Raw genomic sequence first — 24,319 nt, forward strand, 5'->3', positions numbered from 1 at the left:
ACTGAAAATGATCTCAGGATCAGGAGAATTCTGGGATCTGCAGCAAAACCCTGATCCAGTGAAGGATTCAGAACGCTTTCTTTAAAGTCCAGTTTCAACCTGGCCAACACAACATTCATGCACACTCTTACACACACAGAGACATAAACACACTTGCCAGATCAAATGTGCACACAAACACCCGCACAAACAGCTGCACAAACAGCCGCACACACACAAGTCTACCCTGACATGTCAGCTGTGACTTCTGCTGTTGTGCCTCCTCTTCACGTTCATGAGAAAAGTCTGTGAAAGCGTCACACCGATGGTGCTGGAGTCTGCACAAAGGTCAGTCCCCGGTTCATCTGAGCTAAAGCCCTTCAAAGCCGAGAAGAGGCATCTGATTCTAGAAATGCCGCCTGCATGAAGACGGAAGGAAAGAGGCTGTGGTTTTTGCAGACTTCGTCGAAAAGCACACCTCCTGTTGCGTTTGATGGGCGGGGCCCCAGAGACGTGAGATGAGAAGAGTCTCAGTCTTCACAGATGAATCAGCCTGGAAGGATGAAGCTGCTGCTGATCAGCCTGCATTTCTCTTCTCTCTGCACGCTCTCTTCTTGGAGTAAGTAGAAAACAAACACAGCAGCTTTCCTCAAGTCAAGTTATACCCTGTTTATCACTAGACAACATTTCTGTTGTTGATAAAGCACAACGCTGCAGAAATCTTCTTTTGGGAGCACTTTTTAAAACAAATTCCATTTTTCTTTTGTTCATCATTTTGTCTCTGACTATAACTGATCTTTTTCACCTCCTCTATGTCTCCTTACAGGTGTATCATTGAACACAGTGAATGTCAGGCAAACTACAGACTTTGATGCCTTTGAAGGAGAAGCTGTGACCATCAGCTGCTGCTGGACAGGGTGGACCAGAGTGAGAGTGACCTGGTTCAAAAATCAAGCAACAATCAAAAATGATTCCTTTTTGACAAATCCGCTTCAAGAAACTCAAAAAGATGAGATGGAAAAATGTTCATTCTGGAACTTTGACAGCATCAAAAAACAGGATTCAGGCAGATACGACTGTGAAATTATCATTGAGATCCCTGAATTAATTAAAGTCAGGGGAAACGGTACAATCATCACCGTGGCAACCAGAGAGAACCAAACTAACACAAGTATGAGAAAAACTGCCTTCCTCCATAAAGTTATAATCAATTTTCTTTTTATTGAAAAGTAATTGAGTTTGAATGTAATCCTTTTAAGTACCAAACTTTTTAAATCAGAAACAAACTTGATTCTTATTTTCCCAAATCCATCAGACGTTCCTGAACAACCCACGGGTCTTCCAGTTTCCATCGTGGCGTCTGTGGCGGTGGCGTCGCTGCTGCTCCTGATCACCTTAGCCTGCTTCTGCTGTCTGCGAAAGAACAAAGGTAGAAACAAAACCTCCTGACAAACGTTCTGGCTCCTGTTCTGAGGCCGATCGCTGTTGTCTGAGTTACATCCAAACTGTTTAAAGTCACACAGAACCTGTTGCAGCCTAAAAACAATCCCTTACTTATAATATTAATGTCTCTGGTTTATGCATTTTTTTATTTACAGTGTTTCTCTGCAGTTACTTTTTTTAATGCCTACAGAACCAAACATCATCAGTGAAGCCCCCACCATGTCGCTTCTTTCAACCATTACGACTAATCTGTTTTAACCCACAAGCCACTGAATGCATCACCAGAAAAAATATACTTAGATGTCGTGTATGGTGTTCTACCGTAACGCTTTACTACCTTCCTCGTAGGCCCAGAGCGCTTCAAAGTCCCATTCACACGTCCACGCACACACATTCACACACTGATGGCGGCCGCGCTTGGTTGCCGCCAACCTGTACCATCAGATCATATAAGTAGTGGCTCAAACTTACATTACAACAAAAACTAACACAATACATTGCTACCAACACTTGAAAAATAAAATTGTTAGTTTTTTAAAAATGATTAGTGGGACTAAGTCAAGGGGGGGACAAACTACGCCCATAAAGTATTGAATCTGGAAAACTGGAATAAAGTGTATTGATTATTGTTCTATTTTCCCAGTAATTCTGGTGTCTGTGCATGAATGGTGCACTACAAAGAAGTGTACCTTTGTCTCGGTGCAGAAAGTTATTCTGCATTTATATGGAAGACTTTTTCTGACATGTTTTTTTAGTCTTTTTTTCCAATTATTCATATAACAGCACACGAACGCAGCATTTCCTCTTAGTTTGCTTTTTTCTCTGATGTACGTCAACTCATCTGTGCGATTGGCCCTAAAATGAGAACAAAATAAATGCTCAGTTTTAAAATGAATGTTAGTTTAAAAAAGAACCGATAGGAACCCATAGGGACATCAGCGTAACAGAAAAATATCTCAAAAAGGACTATGTGGTCCACTTGGTTTGTGGTAAAATACACATCAATTTGTTTAAACAACAAATGAGGCTGGGTTTTTATGGGCGTGTTTTCATCCCGATTCCATGTTAATTTTTTTTAATCAAAACACCCAAATGATCTGCTCCTGGTCCGGTCCCTCTGTCAAATTTTCTGAACCTTTTGTGGCCCACCATTCTAAAGGTTTGCACACCCCTGGTCTAAGTGCAGTTAATATATTTAGATGACAGATAATGTCATAAAATGTTCAAAGCCGACACATAAATCAAAGGGTGCACCATTTTACAAGCATAAAAACAAAAATATTCATACAGCAAATATTAAAACCGTTTTAAGTGCTGATCTTATAAATGAACCTTAAAGGAGAAATAATTTAAAGAAAAGCAACAGAAGTCTAGAAAAGTAGTTGTTTTCACAAAACGTGACAATAACCAAGGAAAAAAAGCTGAAAATGTTCTGAAACAGCAGAAACTGTTCGGATGGGTTTGAAGAAAGATGCACACAAGCAAAGAAATGAGATTAAGGTCCATGAAAACTAAAGAAACGATGGGAAAAGGTGAAAAGGTTATAGCGAAAGGTTTAGAGAAGAAAATAACTAGATCATTGCTGGAAGCAATTGTAATAAAATCACACAAACATGCGTATTATGTGTTTAAAAAGTGTCTGATTCTCTCAAACTGATAGAAACACATTGATTTAACAGGTAGTGTTTTCCTAAAATACGACTTTTATTTAACCACATATTTTTTAAAGTCAACCAGAAATATTCTGTATAGATGTATTTCTTTAAACAGGTGACTCTACCACCACAGACACCTGCTCTATGTAGTGATGCACGATAATGACTTTTTACAACCTGATACCGATATTTTCCTGCCTCTTGTAGTCGATACCGATACTCCACTGATATATTTTTTTAAATACTTAAGAAAAAAATATTAGTGAGTACAAAGTAACAGCAAACAGCTCTAATGTATTCAACAAATTTGCAGAACTAGTTCTACCTGCAAATGAATTAAACAGATTGTATAAAAACACTTTATTAGCCTTTTCAGTCTATCATACATCTGTGAACAGAGGAAGTGCATTTCAAAGGTCAGAACAAATACTAAGACTTTAACTTAAATACTATTTTAACAAGTACATTTTTCAATACAAATACTAATGCCCGATATAATAACGTACAAAAGAAATAGTTTTATCTTAAAGTGCAAAAATGATTGCTTTGTTTGAAACTGAAGTGCAAAATATAACCATAAAATTGTTGATGTTCAAAATAAATGGTTGCTGATAGAAATAAACTTTTCAAAAACATAGACATTCAAGTATCTTTCAAAAAGAAAACAAGCACCACTATAACATTTTGTTTTTAACTGTGGTTGGAATGGGAGATTTTTCCTGACGATAAGTAGCATCTCTGCTTTCTGACAGGTTAGCTGTTGATTTTATCATACAGAACATTTGCAGCAGAGTAAAAAACGCTCACTATCGATGCTAATGCAGCCCTGACAGTTATTTACATGCAAGCCCCGCAGTTTTTTTAGAATGAGCGCTAGCAATGACGGCAGCTACATGTTCACACGTCGCGGTGGTGAATTTTTAAATAGCTTGTGAGATTTGTGGTGTTCAATAACAACGATTGTGTTTTCAGTAGATTTAATTTCCGTGTTTGAGTGATTATGTTTATTCAGACTGACAGGCTGTTTGTCTATCTTTTTGTGTTTGATTTTGTTTCTTGAATGACTGCACAGGTCTCTTGTAACACACTTTGTGCTGCCTCTAAACGTTGAAGGTTTCTTTGACGTGACTGATTCTGATGAGCGGCATGCAGTCTGCTAGTGTGAGGTCCAGGATGTTTGTGGTTTCCTCTCTCATGCTGACCCTCCAAACAAAAGCCGGGGCTGCAGACGGGCGGAGATGAAGTCAAACGACACATGTGGGAGGTTTCGGTTTCAATTGCCTTAACCCTCCGTGTTGTTTTTTTAAGGCTCGGGAGGCGCGGCGCGGGTCATACACCAGAGTCCCTACACCAACTCAGACATCAGTGACATGGACAATCACAGCACCAGCTCCTCCAGAGGCTCCTCTCAGTGGGTGAGCATCAGCTGCCATCTGTGCTGTCAGACCCCTATAAAGGTTCTAGTGGTGTAGTGGTTAACAGTTACCCCACACCCAGAGGTTAAAATGCTGACTGGGTATTTTCTGTGTGGAGGTTGCATGTTCTCCTCGCGCATGTGTGGATTTTCTCTGGGAACTCCGGTTCCCTCCCACAGTCCAAAAACATGCTGCATGGGTTCAGAAGATGGATGGATGAATGGATGGATGGATGGATGGATGGATGGATGGATGGATGGATGGATGGATGGATGGATGGATGGATGGATGGATGGATGGATGGACGGACGGATGGATGGATGGACGGATGGATGGATGGATGGATGGATGGATGGATGGATGGATGGATGGATGGAGATTTCCTGTGTGATGCTTTACTTAGAGTGGCTAACTTCCTGCTTCTCTCTACTTGTCACACTCATTTAGTCTGGTGTGGGTTAAAATAAAAAATACAACATGTTAAATCATGAAATAAACAGCTCCTCCTTCTTTTCCCTCCAGTGCCAGGTTCCTGTGTACGACTCCCTGGACTACTTTGAGCACGTGGAAAACAAAGAACGTGAATGAGGATGTGCGGTTCTCCTGCTTCTCAGCTTGTTTATATGTACATTCCTTTTCTGTAAATATCAAGTTTACGTTGTGAGTAAATAATTTATGTACCTGTTTTTGTCTGTTCATTTACTGAGATCCAAAAATGTGGCGTCCGTTGTTTCGTCAGTTAACCCTCACCCACTGATTCTGCATGGAAGCTTCACCAGAGACGAGGCTGAGTGGGACGATGGAGAACTGCTGCTTCAGGAAGTGGAAAGAATGCCTGTGAACGCTTTTCTGTGGGCCTGCAGGCCGAATGAGGAGTTCTCAGTCTTTATTTTCCACAGAGCTCTATGATAAAACCCATCAATGCTTAGATGCCAGAAGACAGAAATCACTGCAAACTCCCACCGCAAATGTCTGCAGCTCCTTCAATTTTCTTTGTCTTTGAGGCAGTGGAGGGTCTTAATCCCCTTTTCTCTGTGTAAACTCTTTACATTTGTACAACCCAGGGTGAGTTTAAGGAGTTTACAAACTGAGCAGTGAGCTGCTTTTTCTGGGGTCGCTCCATTGACTTTATACGCAAACTGGACTGATTGACCCCTCCCACCTGGTGTGCCAAACAGGAAGTACCCGCTGGTTCCAAAAGTCCCATAGACTTCTATAGAGAAATAAACAGCTAGAATAGAACAGTCAGTAGAACAGTATTAATCGGAATAACCATTCTTGATCTGATACCTTTTGTTTTTTTACAACATCTTGATAATCCTCTTTAAATATTTTTCTGTAGTGCAAATTATTTAAGTCATAAACCGACCAATGAGATGTCTCAGTAAAAGCTCTGCTAAATTAAATGAAAAGATATGAGCAGCAATGTTCTGCCGCTTTTTCTTTCTGTAAAAAGGTCAATGTTCAGCGAAAAAAAAGAGAGGATAATAAGAGAATCATGAAAAAAATGTAAAATCTTGCAGCAGGCAGCAGAGGGATTCCCGTCTTCGCCATCTGCGGCACGAAGCAGGTGGGAAACCCCGCTCCGTTGGCCAGTTTTTAACCCCGGGACAGGCGGGGCGGGCGCCCTCGCTCCGGCCACTGGAGCTGATCAGGGGTAGCTCGCCTTAGCCCAACATTAGGCAGGACAGGCTCCAGCAGCACCGTGACACAGACAGGGATACAGTGGCTTAAGAAAATGGATGAAAAATAAGAAAATCTGAAAGCTAAAGTATTTAACTGGCAGCTGACCGTAGCGATAGTTGAAAAAGGAGAATCAGAAAAAGAAAGAAAGTTGGGTATTCTGATCCTACAGCTGTTTTCGTATTTTTACTGCCGCATCAGTCAACTGCCGTTCGCCTACTTTAGCTCAGAGTTTTTCCTCCCAATGTTAACCAATTTTGACAAACATACACCTTTTTTTTAATGTCATCTAATGAGTAGAGGGGCGTGTCTGCCGCCGCTTTCTGGGATGTTTTCCCACCACTTCTGAAACGATCCGCTGGTGGTGTTTCCACCAGGGATGCCCACTCTGTTTTGGCCGGCAAGCGATACCTATAAATATATATATAGGTGCACCAAGGTCACTGTAAATTTGACTTCAAATTTGAGATCTTCATCTTCAGAAGTTAAAAGTGCTATGTTTATGTACTAATAATTCAAAAACTACACAGTAAGAGGACACAAATCTTTGTGAAAGATAACTATGTTGCGTGTCTTAATATTATTGTTCTAGTAACACATAATTACAACAGATGAGGCGTTTTATTACGGAAATAGAAAGCAGTGATGATCACCTTTCATGCTCTGCTCTAAACCCTGTAATGGGGAAGCATGACATTGGACATGACATCAAAAGAATTATTATAAATCATTACAATGCATTGAATATGTTCAAAGACAGACAATTTTGATATGTAGGTATGGCTGTTTATTGTTCATACTATTAGAAATGATACCTACATTAGGTTATAATTTTTGAATTATTACAGGGGAAAAAGTTGTGATGAAAAAAATGTTTTATTTGTGAATATGAAACTTAGCAAACATTATAATTAGATTAGTTGCCAATTTTGTGTTTCTTGTAGGCCAAATATTATAAATTCAAATTGCATCTGAAATTATGAGTCAAAGGAAAAAAGAAAGTGCGCTGAGTTTAGTTAAACGCAGTTGGGCCCCGGTAACCACAAGAGTAGAGTTCAGCGCCACTCAATCAGTCATATTGATGACTAATTGATAAGGTGATGGTTGGAACCGGACTTTCCCTTCTCTCTGCAGGGGAGGAGGAAACAACCACGTCCCGAACAGACATCTCTATTTGTTGATCTACCATGCATGGAAAACAAAAGGCAGGCCATGTTCCTTTTTAAAAAAGCTGCAAAGATCTGCATCCTGCAGTGCGCCTGGATTAAGTAGAACAACGATGGTGGCGAGCATGTGCGGTTGCTGCGGCTCAGAGCTTTAGTGGACCACACGTGTGCACGTCCCACTTTATCTTGTTGAGCTGTAAATACAATTTTAATGAAGAAAAAGTATGAACATTTTACAGAGACTATTTATAAACCCAGTGTGTTCTGATGTTGAAAACTTATAAACCATTTTTTATGTGAAAAAATTGGTTTTAAAAGCAGGTCAAAGAGTTTCTGAGCATATGAAATAGTAAACAGTGTCAGTGTTTTGGCTCAAGAATTAAAAACAGAATATCTGGAACCTTCATGGTATGAACTCCGATAGGTCAAAGATTCCTAGCAATAAACTTTAAAATACAAATATAAACCATCTGTTATACATACTAAAATAAGAAGAGTTCTCATGTAATCTGTGTTCTAAGGAAGCTGACTGAATGAATGTGAGGATAGAAATGTAAACTCACCCGCCACTTTCTTAGAAACACCTTGTTAGTACTGCGTCGGATCTCATTTAACCTTCAGAACCGCTTTAATCCTTGGTTGCATCGATTCATCAAGGTTCTGGAAACATTTCTCAGAGACTTTGGTCCATGTTGACATGACAGCATCACACAGTTGCTGCAGATTTGTCGACTGTACATCCATGATGCCGATCTCAGTCTGAGATGATTCCAGCTTTATGATGTGGCGCCTTATCCTGCTGGCACTAGCCTTCAGAAGATGGTTCACTGTAGTCAGAAAGGCATGGACACGGTCAGCAACAATACTCAGGTAGGCTGTGGCGTTGGAACCATGCTCTACTGGTACTAAGGGGTCTAAAGTATGCCTAGAAAATATCCCCCACACCATGACACCACCACCACCAGCCTGAACCGTTGATATAAGGCAGGATTGATCCATGTTTTCATGATGTTGACGCCAAATGCCGAATGTGGCAGCAGAAATGGAGACTCATCAGACCAGACAACGTTTTTCCATCTTCTGTGGTCCAGTTTTGGTGAGTCTGTGTGAATTGTAGCCTCAGTTTCCTGTTCTTAGCTGACAGGTCTGGTCTTCTGCTGCTGTAGCCCATCTGCCAGGAAGTACATCCTCTGCCGAAATGTAATTTAACCTTAAAGCATTTTCATTGACTGAATCATCAGAGTGATGTGTTACCTTTAAATTGTTGAACAGTGTATTTTACTGGAACTAAGCTGTGCTGTTTTATCAGCAGTGCATGCTGGTCATTTCACACAGACTAATGACGTATTTTTGCCTGAAAAATCTTCAGTTTCTTTTTTTAAAATTTCCCTTCCCAAGTTCTTTGCTCTTTTCTCGGTTTCGATTTTCAGAGTGCTAGAAAACTCCACACACTGTACTTTCAGTGGTTTGACAGTGCTGCCATCCTGTGAGTGGATGGTCGTAAACTTTTCCGCACAGAGCGTTGGATGGCGGCAACCCTTAAAGTGAGCGATCGATAGACGGAAGAGAAGAATGTTCAGTGGTCACAAGCAGCAAGGATCATCTGCTCAAAGCCAGTGTTGGTTTAAATCAACATTAGTATGTTTGAGTGGGAAAATCCCATCATTTTAGCTGCTGAGCTGCTGCATATGAACACCTACACATTTAACCACCTGACATTTCAAAGAAATGCAAAACCGAAGACATTTTTACCACCATGATCGTTAGGTCAAAACTCACTTAATGCTCGAAAAAAAAAATCGTGTGTATATGTAAATTAAAGTGGTGGAAAAAAAGATAAATCAGGATGGAAATGGAATATTTGGAAAGTGACTTATAAAATTTAAGAATAATATCTGAAAAGAAAAATAAGATTCCAAAAATAGGCCAACCGCAACAGGTGGGATTAATTAAACCCCAGTCAGCTTGCCTGTGTGCGCATGGTGATTTACGTGTCGCGCAAAAGCGGTGATCACTGATTTGACAGGCGAGCTGAAGGAATCAGTCGTTCGGGCAAACCGTCAGATGAAAGAAAAATCCACCCCAAGGCATCTAAAAAAGTGGAGAGGCGGCCGGTAAGATGCGGAAATGATCGGGGGTTGATCAGCTGTTTCAGGGGCACTTTTAGAGATAAGCTGTCTATCGCGTTATCGGTGCGCTTTAAGGCCTGTATAATAATAATAATAATAATAAACTTTATTTATATAGCACTTTTCGAAATCCAGATTACAAAGTGCTGTACAGTTAATATGAGACAAAATCAGTGTTAAAAACAGTTTCCAGTATGGAGAAATAAAACCAGCACACATATGAGATGGTGATAGTGGTTAGAATCAATAAAATAGATAAATCAGTAAAATCAATAAAATCAAGAAAACAATGAAATCGATAAAATCAATAAAATCAATAAAATACAATGTTTAGATTTAAGAACCAATAAAATCATTAAAAGCACACCTGAAGAGGTAAGTTTTTAAAAGAGATTTAAATACTGGTAGGGACCCAGCGAGCCTGATCTCTTCAGGGAGACTGTTCCAGAGTGTTGGGGCTCTTACAGCAAAGGCCCTATCTCCCCTGGTCTTCAATCTAGATTGTGGGATTGTTAAAAGGCCTTTTGCCAAAGATCTAAGATTGCGACCAGGTACATAAGGAGTGAGGAGATCGGCTATATATTTAGGGGCCAGACCACAGAGTGCTTTAAAAGCAATCAATAAAATCTTAAAATCTATTCTAAAACGGACTGGGAGCCAGTGCAAAGACGCTAAAACTGGAGTGATGTGGTCTCTCATTCTGGTTCAGGTTATGAGTCTGGCGGCAGCATTTTGGACTAACTGGAGTTGATACACACTCTGCTGTGAAAGGCATGTGTAGAGTGCGTTACAATAGTCCAAACGGGAAAAAATGAAAGCATGAATCACCATCTCAAGACATTTTTTTGATAGGAGGGGGGTTATCCTGTATAACCTATGTAGTTGCCAGAAACAAGATTTGACCACTGATTTAACATGTGTCTCCAGATTAAGATCAGTATCAAAAATCACCCCCAGATTTCTGCAGCTTGAAGAAACATTGTTCGATAGAGACTCCAATTTCGAAGCCACACCATGTCGGGCCTTAACTGAACCAAAAATAATCACATCAGTTTTGTCCATGTTCAACTGCAGAAAATTTTGGGCCATCCAGGTTTTAATATCAGCAATGCAGCTATTGAGATTATTTAAAAGACCAAGGTCACCAGGTTTAAAAGATAAGTACAGTTGCGTATCATCGGCATAAAAATGAAAATTAAGGTTATGTTGGCGTATTATCTCCCCCAGTGGTAACATGTAAATTGAAAATAGCAGAGGTCCCAGTACCGAACCCTGGGGAACGCCACATGTCATTTTCACCTTGGATGAGCAAGAATTGCCGATGAAAACATTAAAAAACCTGTCCGATAAATAAGAATAAAACCAGTTAAAAACTGTGCCAGAAAACCCAACCCAAGATTTTAAACGTTGTAATAAAATGGAGTGGTCCACTGTATCGAATGCTGCACTGAGATCTAAAAGAACTAAAATCGATATTTTTCCTGAGTCTGCAGCCATTAAAAGGTCATTCATTACTCTCAGCAAGGCAGTCTCTGTGCTGTGGTTGGCCTTAAACCCAGATTGAAGGGTCTCAAATAATTTATTTTTATTTAAAAAGGAAATTACCTGCTCAGCTACTAGCTTTTCCAGGATCTTAGCCAAAAAAGGTAGTTTTGAAATTGGTTTGTAATGCTCAAAGCAACTTGGGTCCAGGGAGGGTTTTTTCAATAGTGGCTAAATCATAGCAGCCTTAAAATCATCTGGGACTGTGCCAGTTGAAAGAGATGTGTTCATTAAGAACAGTATGTGGGAGCTAACAGATCCATATATTTCTTTAAAAAATCTAACTGGCATAATGTCCAGAGAGCAATGGCATGGTTTCATTTTATAAACAATCTCAGAAAGAGTGTTGGGGGAGATTGCCTGAAAGTCTTCAAAGATCACTGTGGGTCTTGCAGGTGGAGTTGGCAGAAAAGGAGGTGACAGAGATTTGGTAATGGATATCTGAGACCTAATGTTAGAAATTTTGTTAATAAAATGATTTGCAAATTGCTCACAGATTACTGGGGAAGTCGGTAAATTGCTAGTATGTGGGGCTTCACTTAGCTGATTAATGACCTTAAAAAGTACCCTGGGATTATTTCTATTGGTATTAATTAATTGTGAGAAGTAGTCTGATCTTGCCTTTTTCATTTGACGGTTAAAATTATTCATGTGGTTTTTCAGGGTTTCTAAGTCCACAGATGATTTAGAAGCTTTCCACTTGCGCTCAGCTCTGCGACAAATTCTTTTCGAGTTGCGAATACTGTCAGTCATCCAAGGCATATTTTTATTTTGGACTTTTCTCAACCTGAAAGGGGCAATTTGGTCCAGGATGCGTGCAGTTGCTGAGTTAAAATTTGATAAAATACTGTTTGCATCAGAATTTAAAACCAAAGGGACCGAGAAAATATTTCCAAAATTTGCTGCAGTAGATGATTGAAGACACGTGAGTACATGAAATTAGCCTTAGACTCAGGAGGATTACCATTTAGTTCTGGAGAAAATAAAATGCACTTATGGTCAGACATGATAAAATCCATACATGACACATTGGGGACTGAGATCCCACATGTTAAAATAATGTCTAGTGTATGACCTTTGATATGGGTTGATCCAGTGATAGCTCGATCCAGGTTAAAAGAATCAATTATGTTTAAAAATTCCCTTGCTAGTAGATTATCTGGGCAGCACACATGGATGTTAAAATCTCCAGCAATAATAACTTTATCATGTGTTGGCATAACCAGGGAGAGAAGTTCAGCAAACTCCTCAATAAAACCAGAGGTTGATTTGGGGGGCCTATAAATAAGAATATATAAAACTTTACTCAAACCAGTTATATAAAAATATAAAGACTCAAAAGATTTAAAATCACCAAAAGTGGCTGAAGTGCAGTTAAAATTATTGTTGTATAGAATGGCAAGTCCCCCACCCCTCCCTGAGGGTCTGGGTTTGGTAAAGAAGGAGAAATTGGGCGGGGAGGATTCTATTAGGGGAACACAGTCTCCATCCCTAAGCCAGGATTCTGTTAGCATTAGAAAATCTAATTTATTGCTAGTAATGAAGTCCTGGCAAGTAAACGATTTGTTAGCCAGGGATCTAATGTTCAGAAGTCCAAAGTTTGTCAGATATGACGCAGGGTTTGACGAAGGATTAATAGTGATCATGTTATGAGGATTTCTAGACCTCCTATATTTAAGAGGATAATGGTTCTTTAGCTGGTTGTAAGATGAATTGAGTGGATGAATCCTCTTATTATATAAGACAGTTATACTACAAATGGGTTTAGATTGTGCTGAACAATTGTATACTAACAAAGGGGATTTTCTTTGGGAAATAAATGCGCAACAGTTGGGATTCTGTGAGGTAATTGGGCAACAGGGGGAGCTGGTGAGACAGCCGTGCGGCTCCTTAGTAGCAGAAGAAGAAGCTGGGGGAGCGCTTTGTTGTGAGAACAGTCAGTCACGTGGTATTGTCTGAACGGCATATCTGATATTTGCTGATAAAATCGAACTACCCATCCTGTTTGGGTGAGTTCCATCTAGACAATAAAAAGAAGTGCGGTTCCAGAAAAGATTAAAATTGTCAATAAAACAGCACTTTTGTGTCAGGCAAGCAGCTTGTAGCCAGGTGTTCATACCTAGTAGACGGCTGAAGCGTTCCGTGCTCCGGGATAATCCTGGCAGAGGACCGCTGATGAGAACTGTCTTTCCACAGATTTTCAAAAAATTAATCAGGTCCATGAAATCCGCTTTGGTTTTTTCAGATTCCCGGCGGGAGGTGTCATTACAGCCCACATGCACTATCAAACGAAAAACAGTTGTTGGAAGTGATTTTAGTATCCCCGATAGTCTTTCCAAAATGTCCCGAACTGTAGATCCAGGAAAACAGCGAGTGACAGCGTTGAAAAATCGGACATGTCTTATGATGCTGTCACCCACTATCAGGGTAGTGGGAGCAAATAGGGGGCGAGGTGGAGGCATGTGGGGCTCAGAGTTTGCGGATTCCACACCACCTGGCTGGACAGGAGATGCTTCCTTCTTGTGTTTCTGCTCCGTCGGGGAGATGCTCCTCTGTGAATCCAGGGATGGAAGCCCCCCGGGGCGACGGCGTAGTACGGCGTTTTTCAGGAGGATCCTCCGCCGTGAAGAAGAGGTGGAGCTGCGATGGGAAATTACGGGAGACTTTCTGGAGATGTTGATTTCCGTATCCATCTTGATTTGCCTCTCCACTCCTGGCCGACGGGGGATCACAGACGCCGAGGAATTCGGATCCATGTTTTGTGGGGTTGCCGAGGGCTCGGCCTCATGCGTCACAGCTGACAACTTCGGATTCAGGGGAGGACGCTGTGGGGATTCCCCAGCCTGGTTGTCATCCGCCAGCGCAGCAAAACGATTGACAAGGTTTAATCCAGGAGCTTGAGTCGAGAGGGAACGGCTTGGACCTTTTTGATAGCCACGTACGACCACCTCCGACCATGTTGACCCCGCATTTGGTGTTGAGCAGGACGCCGGTTTCTCGGGACGAATATTCGCCAGGCATTATTCTCCAGCGTTTTTTGCCACGTTTTTTGTTTACACCCAGGCGATTTTCGCTGACGATGAGCCGAGCGAACATGCAATTTCATTCCCTGACATTAGATGGCGCTTAATATAAACAGAAATACTCCTGTACACAAGGTGGCGCTGCGCAACTTTACGCTTCTTAAAGTCGCTTTTCACTCAGAAGAAGAGAGCAATTATTTACGCGCTTGTCAGAATCAAACAAAGAAAACATGAATATTTCAAGCACCAGTAGCTCCAACTGGTGCTTGGTTCGGAGATATTTTAGAATGTCCGTCAATTTTTCTTCGCGGCTGTGTAGACGCAACTCGGCGTCTATCTTCTTCGCTGGTATGTGTGCTCAGAAAGGCAGTTTTGTGTTTGAGCGCCCCCAAGTTGTGTTTTACTGTAACTTCAGAAGCTCCAGACACGTGTGCAAAAGCGCCATTCTCATTGGTCGAATAGATTTCGACGCGAGGCGTCAAAAAAAAAAAAAAACGAACCCGTTTTTTTTTTTTACGCTTTGACGCGTGGTGTTTTTTCGCGTCGGTGTGCACACTCTCATTGGTGCCCTTTGTTTAGTCACGAGGCGTTAAACGTCGGCGAAAATCGCCGGCGAAATTCGTCCCGGTGTGAACGGGCCTTAGACGTGAATTGTTTGAAATGTATTTTCTATGTCTGTTTGATTCATTGATCACGGTTCATTGTTGTGTGAAATTTGATCATTTGAAATATGATATTTTGTTATTTGAAATTAAAGTATAGTTATTTGTAATTTAATTGTAAAACAGAATATATTTTCATAAGTATTATTTCTGTACAGGTTTTTCACCTTGCTTGGTTTCTTCAACTACTCATTGACACTGGAAAAGGTCTCTGTCTAAAATCAAATACAAATAAAGAGAAGAGGAGTTCATGGAGTTCTTGAGTCATGAGTGGAGTCCTGCTGGCATTTCCTCCATTTGATGCTTTCCCCTTCAAGTGGGGCAAAAATAACTTGACAATGATTGTTATCAATACCCAATAATCTATAACAGAGAGAAATTATCTATCAGGCCACCAGAATTTCTTGAAAAGTTTGATGTTCCTGAAGTGTCACACAAGAAGTCTTTAAAAAGAGTTCACTCAAATTTCACTAATGTGTCAAACCAAAATCAAGAAATCTTATGAAGTGATGATTATGATGTCCTATAACTGCTTGTATCACTCACTTCCTGCCAAATATCTGGCTCAGACTCTCTCAGAATGATGCAAAGAAACAGATTTATACTTTTTTGCTTTAGGACCAGCCACCAATGTCAAATGGGCCACAGTGAGTTCCGCTGCTCAGGGGCCGGCAGAGCTGGCTACGCTGTGCACGGGGTGGCAGGCTAGCCAATGTGGGCAAACACAGGGGGGTCACCGCAGAAACTGCGGACAAACCCATTGGGGGCCCACATTTTCTGCCCAATTTTAAGCCATTTGTGAGCCACTTGGTCTTGTTGGCAGGGGGATTTACTGATTTGAAATGGTAAATAGTAAAAGGTGTGTACTTGTATAGCGATTTTCTACCTTCCTACCCATCTACACACTGATGGAGGCTCCGCTGACGACAACGTATAACCACTAGGAGCAATGTGGGGTTCAGTGTCTTACCCAAGGACACTTCAAAACATGGGGGGGGGGGCAAAGTGGGAATTAAACCTGCGATATTCCAGTCAGAGGTCAAACACTTTATCTCTGCCCCTTTACTTTGACTTTTCACTTTGCCTCATTCACTGGTGGCCTGTGGAAACCCCAAAAGAAAAAACAGATTTTGTATTTTAACTGAGCTCCTTGCTTTGTGCTTAAATTAATCCAAATCCAAAGATCCACTTTCTAAATGGAAAAACTCTTGTGGTCCTGGTAGCCAAAGAGATTATTTGTTTCATGGATCAGTGCACTCACCATCTAACTTAAACAAACAAAAAACTGCATTTTATAGATCCGTTTTTTACCCTCATGGTGTAGAGGAGACCGTTGGATGGCAGCAACCCTTAAAGTGAGCAATTGATAGACAGAAGAGAACTATGTTCAGTGGAAACACCAGCGCAGCGTGAAGGACCCTGTGGAACACCACTTCCTTTTATCGTAAAGAAAATGCTGCACTTAAAGGTCAGAGCGCCTCTGTGCTGCCTGGCTTCATGCTGTGAAGAAAGAACGTAAACACAGTTTGTGACTGAGTGAAGGAGAGGAAAGTCACTCTGGTTGTAAGGGGGCGGGACTAAAACTAAGAAGATGAGTGTCAGTCTTGCCTGATGAATCAAAGAGGAAAGATGAAGTGGATACTGATGAGCCTCCATTTTGTTGTTTGTTTCTCCATGAGTAAGTATAATTTAAACTAAATAGTTTTTGGTTTTAACTTGTTTCTTCTTAGTGTCACTAAAAGTCTGTTTTTGCTTGAGTTTTGACTGCTGGTGTTTCTGACATCACATGTGTTTGTGTTCAAACCTCATGAGTATCCATTGTGTCTGTTTGCAGGTTTTTCATCAAATTCACACAAAGTCACACAAACTGCAGACACTGAAGTGATTAAGGGAGAGACGGTGAACATCAGCTGCTGCTTTGCAGAGACGTTTCAAAGAGGAAGAGTGTTTTGGCTCAAAAATGGAATAAAAATGGATCAACGTGTGATTACTGCTAAAGAAAACCAAACATGTTTTATTTTTACCTTTTCGAACTTCACAAGTCAGAGTTCTGACAATTACACCTGTAACATTTCTGTGGAGATACCAAAATTGATTAAACTCGATGGAAACGTAACGATCATCAGACAAAAAACCACAGAGGAGCAGAGAGAGAATTCAACAGAAGGTCAGTGACATCCATCTCTAAGGTTTGACATCTGAAAAAACACATTTACAGCTGGAAGTTAGAGGTTTGTTGACCATCGCTAGCAGGATTTACAGATCGAAGTTCATTTTTATTTGTATTTTTAAAATGTTTTTGTGCTTTTTTGGGATCTAGATGATGTAGAATCTCCAGAAAGAAATCTTACAATCCCCGTCACAGCTGCTCTGGCCGTGGCGTCGCCTTTGATTCTGATCACCACCGTCTGTTTTTGCTGGCTGCAAAAGAGCAAAGGTACTAAAAAAATAAATAAATTGCTCATGTTTGCAATAAATTATTTTAAATTGACAAATGTAAGGCTTGAAATGATGATTCTTGAAATGTTATCCATCAATCACAAAGAAGGCACTACTTGATATTAGAGAATGAAACACTCAGAAGCCTAAAGATTAATCTACTTAATCAAAGAAATGAATTACTAATCCTAAAATCCAACCATATTGATCTTTCTGAGGCAATTTGTCTTCAAATCGACCTATACCATAATAAACTGATTTGAAAATTAAATATATCTATATCTATAATCAATCCTGGATGATACTGTTTGAGGTACATAGGTTTGTTTCACTATATCGTTAAAAACGAAAACTGACCAACCATCAATCCAGACCCTTTGAATTCAAAGTCATGTGATCATCCAGTGTCTAGAATGTTCTGAGAATGTTCCCTTTGGATTCTTTGGATGTAGAAAAACAACAGTGGGCTGAACTTTAGGAAACTAACATGTGAATGGATTTGACATTCAATCTTGTTTACTTGTTTGATTGGACACACATTTCATTTACACTTCATGATCTTGAATAAATCCAAGGAATCTGGAAGACCTCACTGTTCAGTACCAGGTACTTCTCTCTGAGTCACACTGGTGGAAGTTTTGGCTAAAGATGTTCAGGATCCATTTTAGTGAATCGGATCGTTCAAAATGACCCAATACTGACTCTAAATCGTATCATCAACCACAAATATAAAATCGTATTGTTGTTAAAATGAATCATTCCACCCGTACTCTGTAATAACACACTGATATTTTTTAAATATAGCATCAAACATGTTGTTTAAAATACATAAATACATCAAGGTTGTAAACATGGCCCGACATGGGACATAAACAGACTGCAGCGTATTGTGCGCTCAGCTGAGAATGTGATTGGCTGCAGCCTTCCATCTGTCCAGGACCTATACGTCTCCAGAACCCGGAGACGTGCATGTCGGATAGCAGCCGACCCTTCTCACTCTGGACATGGTCTACTTGAACTACTCCCTTCAGGCGGGAGGCTAAGGTCCATCAGGACCAGAACGTCACGACACAAGAACAGTTTCTTTCCCTCTGCAGTCCGACTCATGAACACTTTTTAACTCCTCCCCCCTTAAACTTTTTCACCTATATGACCAGTTACCAGTCCACTACCTGCACCTTGATCATCCTCAGTTTGCTCAATTCATTTCTATTTATTGTTCTGACCATTTTGATTTTATTTTATTTTGCTTACTGTAGTTCATTTTTTCTCTCTTGAGTGTTTTATGTCGCACATTAGCACTGCAGCAAATTCCTATTCTGTGAAACTGCTCTGTTCACTGGAAATGGCAATAAATACTCCTTGAATCTTTGAATCCTTGACCAGGCTAACCCAAATTGGGAATTTTGAAGAGGCCCAGTGTTCAAGGGCAAGGAACAGAACCCACAGACACCCCGAGGCTCAAATGTGATGTGACCTCTGGCTAATATTGTTTCCAGTTCAAAGCTTTGCAACAGAGTTTTGGACAAATTGGAGACGTTTAATAGACTTTTGGTAAAAACAAGTAAAAAAAGAATAACAGTCATCTAAACAAGAAGAGATTAAAGTGTGGATGATCAGCTCAAGATCAGACTGGGAAAATATTGTATTCAGTTTATCCATGTTTTTCAGGTGATTAAAAACAGTTTTTAACTAGGAGCTACGAAAAAGAGTCTAGATACACAGATTTGTCAGACCAGACATCACGATTCCTGAGTCTGAACTGGACGGAGGAGCTCAGTGAACCGAGGTGTCTTTTGATGCTGGGTATTTTATCATCAGGGGCAGAAATGTATGTCTCAGTCTTATTAGGGTAAAGTCTTCCGTCACTCCCACTAGACATCTATGGCCTTCAGATTGACTGAAGAACAGAGTAGAATATTCCAGGGGTGTAATATAGTGCGATGAAGATGACCCCTCTAGAGTGACAAATCCCGTCTCTTCATCTGACGACATGATGGACGAGTTTGGGTTTGGAGGTTACCTGGTGTGAAGTTTGGTGAGGGGAGTCCACCAAGACCAGGATCCTGGCCTCCTAATTTTAGTGTAGCTTGTAGTCCTGCATGTTCTACTAACTAACCTGCCACTAACCTCAGCAGCAGGTAGGACTGGGTTCTTAAAAAACAGCAGCACGTTGGTCCTTGAGGTCTGGAGTTTGAGACCCCAGCATGAAGAGCTTCAGCATTGAATCCAGAAAATTCCATGTTCTTTGTGTTCTGAAAATAATACTGGATGTTCATTTCTTCTGCAAAGAAAACTGAACACCAGAGCAGGTGCATAAAGACATGGATGGGAATGTGACTGGCCTATAGGAAGTGCATATCTAAACATCTATACGTCCCAAAATCTCTATAATAGAAACCTGATTTAAAGGGGTTTGCAAGTGGATGCATCAGAATTAGGGATGGGCGATTTCTCAGTGCCAGTTTCTGTATCGGTCCGATAATAAAAATCCTTCACAAACACTTTATTTTGAATTTTTTGAAATCCTAACAGATTCTGAAGCTTACGTTTACAGTAATAGTCGGTGATTGACTGTTTTTAGGTAAAAAAAAAATGTTTTTGGCATATCGGTGTTGGTATCTCTAATTGGAACGGAATGGAGCGGGGAGCTTGTGGCCCTCCTAAAGTATTTTTTACCTCACAAATGGGATCTTTTTCCAACAGCATTTGTTCTGATTCAGAACAATTTAAACAAAGAAATACTCAGAAATGAAATTCTCAGAGCAATTTTCTTTGTCCTCCATTATCCGGAAAATGCCTCGAGAAAACAGGTTAAAAACGGCAAAAACAGTTTTCACGGGAGTGGGTCTTTACATTTTAAGAACTTTGAACTAAAAGTCTTAAGTAACCATTTGAACTCAAGTCCTGTGAAACGTAAGATGTGAAAATCTGAAAGAAACCTAAAAGAGCCAAACTAAAGGCTTGATGTGTGGAGTTTTTCTTCCTCAAGCAAACACCATAAGCTGCTCTGTTTGTGTCTGCCTCAGGGAAAACAGCCGAGCCGATCTATGAGGTTCCCCACGGTGACTCTGAAGGGACAGAGATGGACAAGCACAGCACCAGCTCCTCCAGAGGCTCTTCTCAATGGGTGAGGGCTTCAGTAAAAAAGAAATATGATGCCTCTGAGGTTGCATTTGTGTTAATGCCACTAACTCCTTTTAATGCCTTTCTTTCAGTGCCAGGTTCCTCTGTATGAATCTCTAGCCTACTTTGAGCAAGGGGAGAACAAATAGAGGGAATGAGGATCATCACCAGCTACATCTCATCATGTTAATAGCACCAGTCTTCTAAAGTTCTGTAAATAAATCTATTCCTGTCTAAGGCAAACCTTTGTTGATGCTTGTGGTAAAATTTGTTGACATCCAAATGAGTGTGACACATGCTTTTTTGACCTCTAAAGACTAAATGTTGTTGTTTTTTGTGCGGTTTTCTCGTCCGTTCTCGTCAGTGTCTCTTGAACTGAGGGAGCAGCTCGTTCAGTTACAGTTACAAAGCCTTACCTGAGTGGAAAGTGTGGTCTCAACGCTCTGCTGCAGAGAACGTCAAAGGCAGGAAGGGGAAAAAGTGTTTGTTGTGGTCAAAGGTTTGCTGCAAGACCAGCGAACGTCATGCAACTAATTCACTGGTCTCCGTAAACAAATGTGTTGTGTTCTGTTGAATTCAGACAGTCTCCAGGTAAAACTGCTGAAAGGTTTTACCAACATGAACCCTGTCAATACTTCACTGCTGCTGCTCCTGTTAGAGGGGGTTGTTACAAACCAAAACTACAGATGGGACTGTTAAAGGCATAAAAAGACACTATAAACTCTAAAGAATGTGTTCTACTTAGTTGTGTTGCCTCTCTGGGGAGTTCTTGTCAAACTTGACAAACAGTTTATATAAATAAATGTTTGTTTAATTTTAAAAACTCTGATTTGAGAGCTAAATGGAATCATCTTTAAGTCACAAAACTGGACAAAGAATCACCAGTTAATTCCTGTTGATCTGCAGGATGAGAGGAGCCTCCATGGTCCAGGCATCTGCACAACTGTGTGTTTGAGGTGGTAGTCTGCAGTACTGGAGCCCCCCCAGGGAACCGTCCTCTCACTTCTTCACCCTCTACACTTTGGACTTCACAAATAACACCACCAGCTGTCATCTCAAGAAGTACTCAGATGACTCAGCCACCGTGGGCTGTGTGTCTGAAGGAGACGATGTGGAGTACCGGTCAACCATCAAGAACTGTGTGAGCTGGTGTGGCTGCTGTCCTTAAACACCAGCGAGACCCAGGAGATGGTGATCGACCCCCGAAGACAAAGAGCTGTGGCCCACGTACCGCTGAACTTCCAAGGAACTGACACAAACACAGTCGACAGTTTCAAGTACTAGTTTGACTGCCTCAACTACAAACTGGACTGGTCCCACAACCGGAACAGGAAGGGCCAAAGTTGCCTACTTCTCCTAAGGAGACTGAAGTGGTTTGGAGTGTGCAGACTTTTGCTTAGAACGTTTTCTGACTCTGTGCTGAACTCTGCCTTTCTTTACCCTGTTGTCTGCTGTGGAGAGAGCAGCACCAACCGGGGCGAGGAAAAACAGAACAAGCTGTTCGGGAGCATTCTGTCCTGGACGAGGATGTTGACCAAAAGCTTTCACGCACGTCAAATTCGCATCAGACGCCTTTCTTTCAACGCGTGTTCAACTTCCTGATTTGTTGCTTGTCCAAAAATGTGTTTACAAACTGGACACCAGGGAGAAGATACTGTTGAAAGCTTTTAGCCTCATGAGGAGAACATGTTGAATCCCTGATTGGTTGACAGCCGACGCTGAAATCATACCGCAAGACGTCTGATCGCATCTGGGGGTTGACTTAAAATTGAAACTGGACGCCCCTGACGCAAATCTTGTTCAGTGTGAACACAACTTTTTGTCTTTGCTTTGTTGTCTCAGTGAATTTTTTGCAGGTGAGCTAAAATTTCCAAACGGAATTAAGTCAGCATTATGAGAGAGCTGTCTGTTTTAACATGTTCTTGGTGTTTTGGGACGTCATGGCGCGATATGATGAGGCCTCATTTGTCTGTACTGTGTCTCCGGGACTCACAGCTGGCCTTGATCAGAGTATTTAATCAGATTTGTCAAACCACTGGCAGTGGTCTTGTTCTGTTTAACAGCATTTTTCCACTCAATGCAGCCCTGTGTGCACCTATGTGTGTCATTTTTCTGCAAAACAAAATGACACAAACCGCAGTAAGTCGGCCTGACCCTCACAACAAACACAACTCAGCACCAATAGCAGAGTCTGGATCGGAGACTGTTGGTGTGAAAACCTGAGCGACCAAACGAGCACAGCAGAAACTTATCCAAAGAAGAGAATTTAGGGGCAAAAAAAAATCACAAAACTGGGCCTTTAAAAAATGTCAACAAGATAAAATGTACTTAAAGTAAAAGATACAAGTTTGACTTACTTCACTGACAAAACAACAAGTGGGAGAAACATATGTAGTGTCTACATATGTCTTTCTCTACAAGGTCTGTCTGCAGAGAAAGAAAGAATTACACGAAATGTAATTAATATGATGTGACACTGAAGACGTCAACTTCTGACCAATCAGAAGTGGTTAAAGTCTTCACTTCCTTGTTCTGATTCTCCTCATAAAGTCTCTCAGTTCTAACAAAAATACCAGCTAAAGCTCGTCTTTAGCGGTGTAGCTTTCCACAGAATCCGGTATCAGACCGTGTAACAAGTGAACAAAACAATGAAGCTCAGAGACGCTAGTCTGTCTGGCGTTTGGCAGCTGTTTGCACTACATCTCCTATGATGCATTGGGTTAAAGTGACAGCATCTCAGCGTACGATAAGTCGTCCTTGTTAAAAGTCTTGAAACAACAACGAACACATCAAACAGTTTTTGAATCTTCTAACTTAACTTTTATTAGATCTTTTAGAAAAAAAACTGCAGCTTTCAGCTTTTTCTGCCACAATTATTACAAAAATGCATGTGAGATTGCGGAGGGACTGTAGATCAATACAGACTATGAGTTTCTCCTTTTTTTTTTTTTTGGATGCTGGTGTGCCCCGTGACTTTTGTCAAGGTTAAAGTGTGCCGTGGCTCAAAAAAGGTTGAAAAACACGGATCTAATCAATCTCCTCCTGAACTTTTCTTATTTGAATTGGGACACTAGAAAAAGGTCCCTTTATTTTTGTCTATAATTTTATTTTTTGAACTAACGCGAACATCAAACTGGGTCACAGAGAGGCAGAAGTGCCGCTGAAAGTGCCGTCATTCTGCCGCAGCTCCTGCAGTAGACGGTTAAGCTCATCGTACCGGGAGAGTCTCAGGATGATGTCATGAACCCAGACATGGAGACGTGATTACTTATGTTTTTGTAGAGCTCTTCAAAATAAATCAACCTGATCTGTCACCATCATCCATGTCTTCCATGATGTAGAGAGTGGGACGCAGTGTGAATTTGTGAATGCAGTTTTGGACCAGCGAGTTTGCCTCACGTCCGAGCAGAGGAGGCGGATCCAAACTGGCTGTGCGATTGGCGTTAAGTGTGAACGTAGCATAAGAGGGCCTCACCATGTGGCTTCAGGCCCAGCCAAACCTGCAGATCCCAGCTGCTTGTCTGGCCTGGGTAACTCCTAAGAAAATGTCTAAACCAAAGAGATAATAACAAAAATATAAATAAAAGAAACATTCAGGAACCATGACTCTACTTCACCACCTTGATTCTCTCCTGGAAGTGTTTTGTTCTGTTTTGTTGTGTTAAGATTTGAGTTGATCACAGAAGAGGGGGTCGGTGAGCAAAGCCAAGCGTCTCAGGTTCACCTTAAAGAGGACAGGAAGTTAGTCTACTACCAACAGAGGCGAACAGATCAACCACGATAAGGTCACTGACGTTTTCCAAAATACAACCCCCAGAAAGAGTCTCACACTGTCAGTACATCGCCTCACCAACACTGATGAAACCTGGTCATTTTGCTTTTCCAGACTCTTCTCTGCTTGTCTTAAATGAACCGCCTGGAGCACAAACCACAAACATGCACTCTCATTTTTAGTTCACTGTTTACTTTTTCTGATCATTTTATTCTGAAAAGGCGTACAGAATAAAAGCAGTCATTTAGAGTTAAATGTTTTTGTGTTGTTGCTCATGTCTATCGT

General features: G+C 41.0%; 2 protein-coding genes across 4 annotated transcripts; both read left to right on the forward strand.

The window, feature by feature from the left end:
• The first annotated feature begins 419 nt into the window (after positions 1–419).
• LOC101156774 (uncharacterized) lies at positions 420–5,177 on the forward strand. Its single transcript, XM_004080014.5, has 5 exons — positions 420–598; positions 806–1,150; positions 1,295–1,408; positions 4,386–4,492; positions 5,015–5,177. The coding sequence occupies exons 1-5, from the start codon at positions 523–525 to the stop codon at positions 5,078–5,080; spliced, it is 708 nt and encodes a 235-aa protein (XP_004080062.2). The 5' UTR covers positions 420–522; the 3' UTR covers positions 5,081–5,177.
• A 10,984-nt stretch (positions 5,178–16,161) lies between these two features.
• LOC105356478 (uncharacterized) lies at positions 16,162–23,579 on the forward strand. 3 transcript variants are annotated; one of them, XR_002292420.2, is made up of 6 exons: positions 16,162–16,375; positions 16,532–16,864; positions 17,018–17,134; positions 20,166–20,266; positions 20,355–20,475; positions 20,627–23,579. XR_002292420.2 is itself a non-coding variant. In XM_011487740.4 (5 exons), exons 1-5 carry the CDS (start codon positions 16,309–16,311, stop codon positions 20,409–20,411), a joined length of 675 nt encoding a protein of 224 aa, XP_011486042.2. In that variant the 5' UTR covers positions 16,162–16,308; the 3' UTR covers positions 20,412–23,579. The 3 variants fall into 3 exon arrangements, 1 of the variants encoding a protein (XP_011486042.2); XR_013650944.1 differs by having other exon boundaries at positions 21,169–23,579; XM_011487740.4 differs by having other exon boundaries at positions 20,355–23,579.
• The last annotated feature ends 740 nt before the right edge of the window (positions 23,580–24,319 follow it).

The sequence above is a fragment of the Oryzias latipes genome, chromosome 18 (genome assembly GCF_053564925.1).
Source record: "Oryzias latipes strain Hd-rR chromosome 18, Olatipes_Hd-rR_3.1".
NCBI lineage: Eukaryota > Metazoa > Chordata > Actinopteri > Beloniformes > Adrianichthyidae > Oryzias > Oryzias latipes.

Bases quoted from the DNA above. Each gene is read 5' to 3' on its own strand.
- LOC101156774 (XM_004080014.5), top strand. From the start codon at position 523: ATGAATCAGCCTGGAAGGATGAAGCTGCTGCTGATCAGCCTGCATTTC. The intron at 599-805 runs GTAAGTAGAAAA...GTCTCCTTACAG, and splicing joins CTGCACGCTCTCTTCTTGGA to GTGTATCATTGAACACAGTG. The intron at 1,151-1,294 runs GTATGAGAAAAA...CAAATCCATCAG, and splicing joins AGAGAACCAAACTAACACAA to ACGTTCCTGAACAACCCACG.
- LOC105356478 (XM_011487740.4), top strand. From the start codon at position 16,309: ATGAATCAAAGAGGAAAGATGAAGTGGATACTGATGAGCCTCCATTTT. The intron at 16,865-17,017 runs GTCAGTGACATC...TTTGGGATCTAG, and splicing joins GAGAGAGAATTCAACAGAAG to ATGATGTAGAATCTCCAGAA. The intron at 20,267-20,354 runs GTGAGGGCTTCA...CCTTTCTTTCAG, and splicing joins CCAGAGGCTCTTCTCAATGG to TGCCAGGTTCCTCTGTATGA.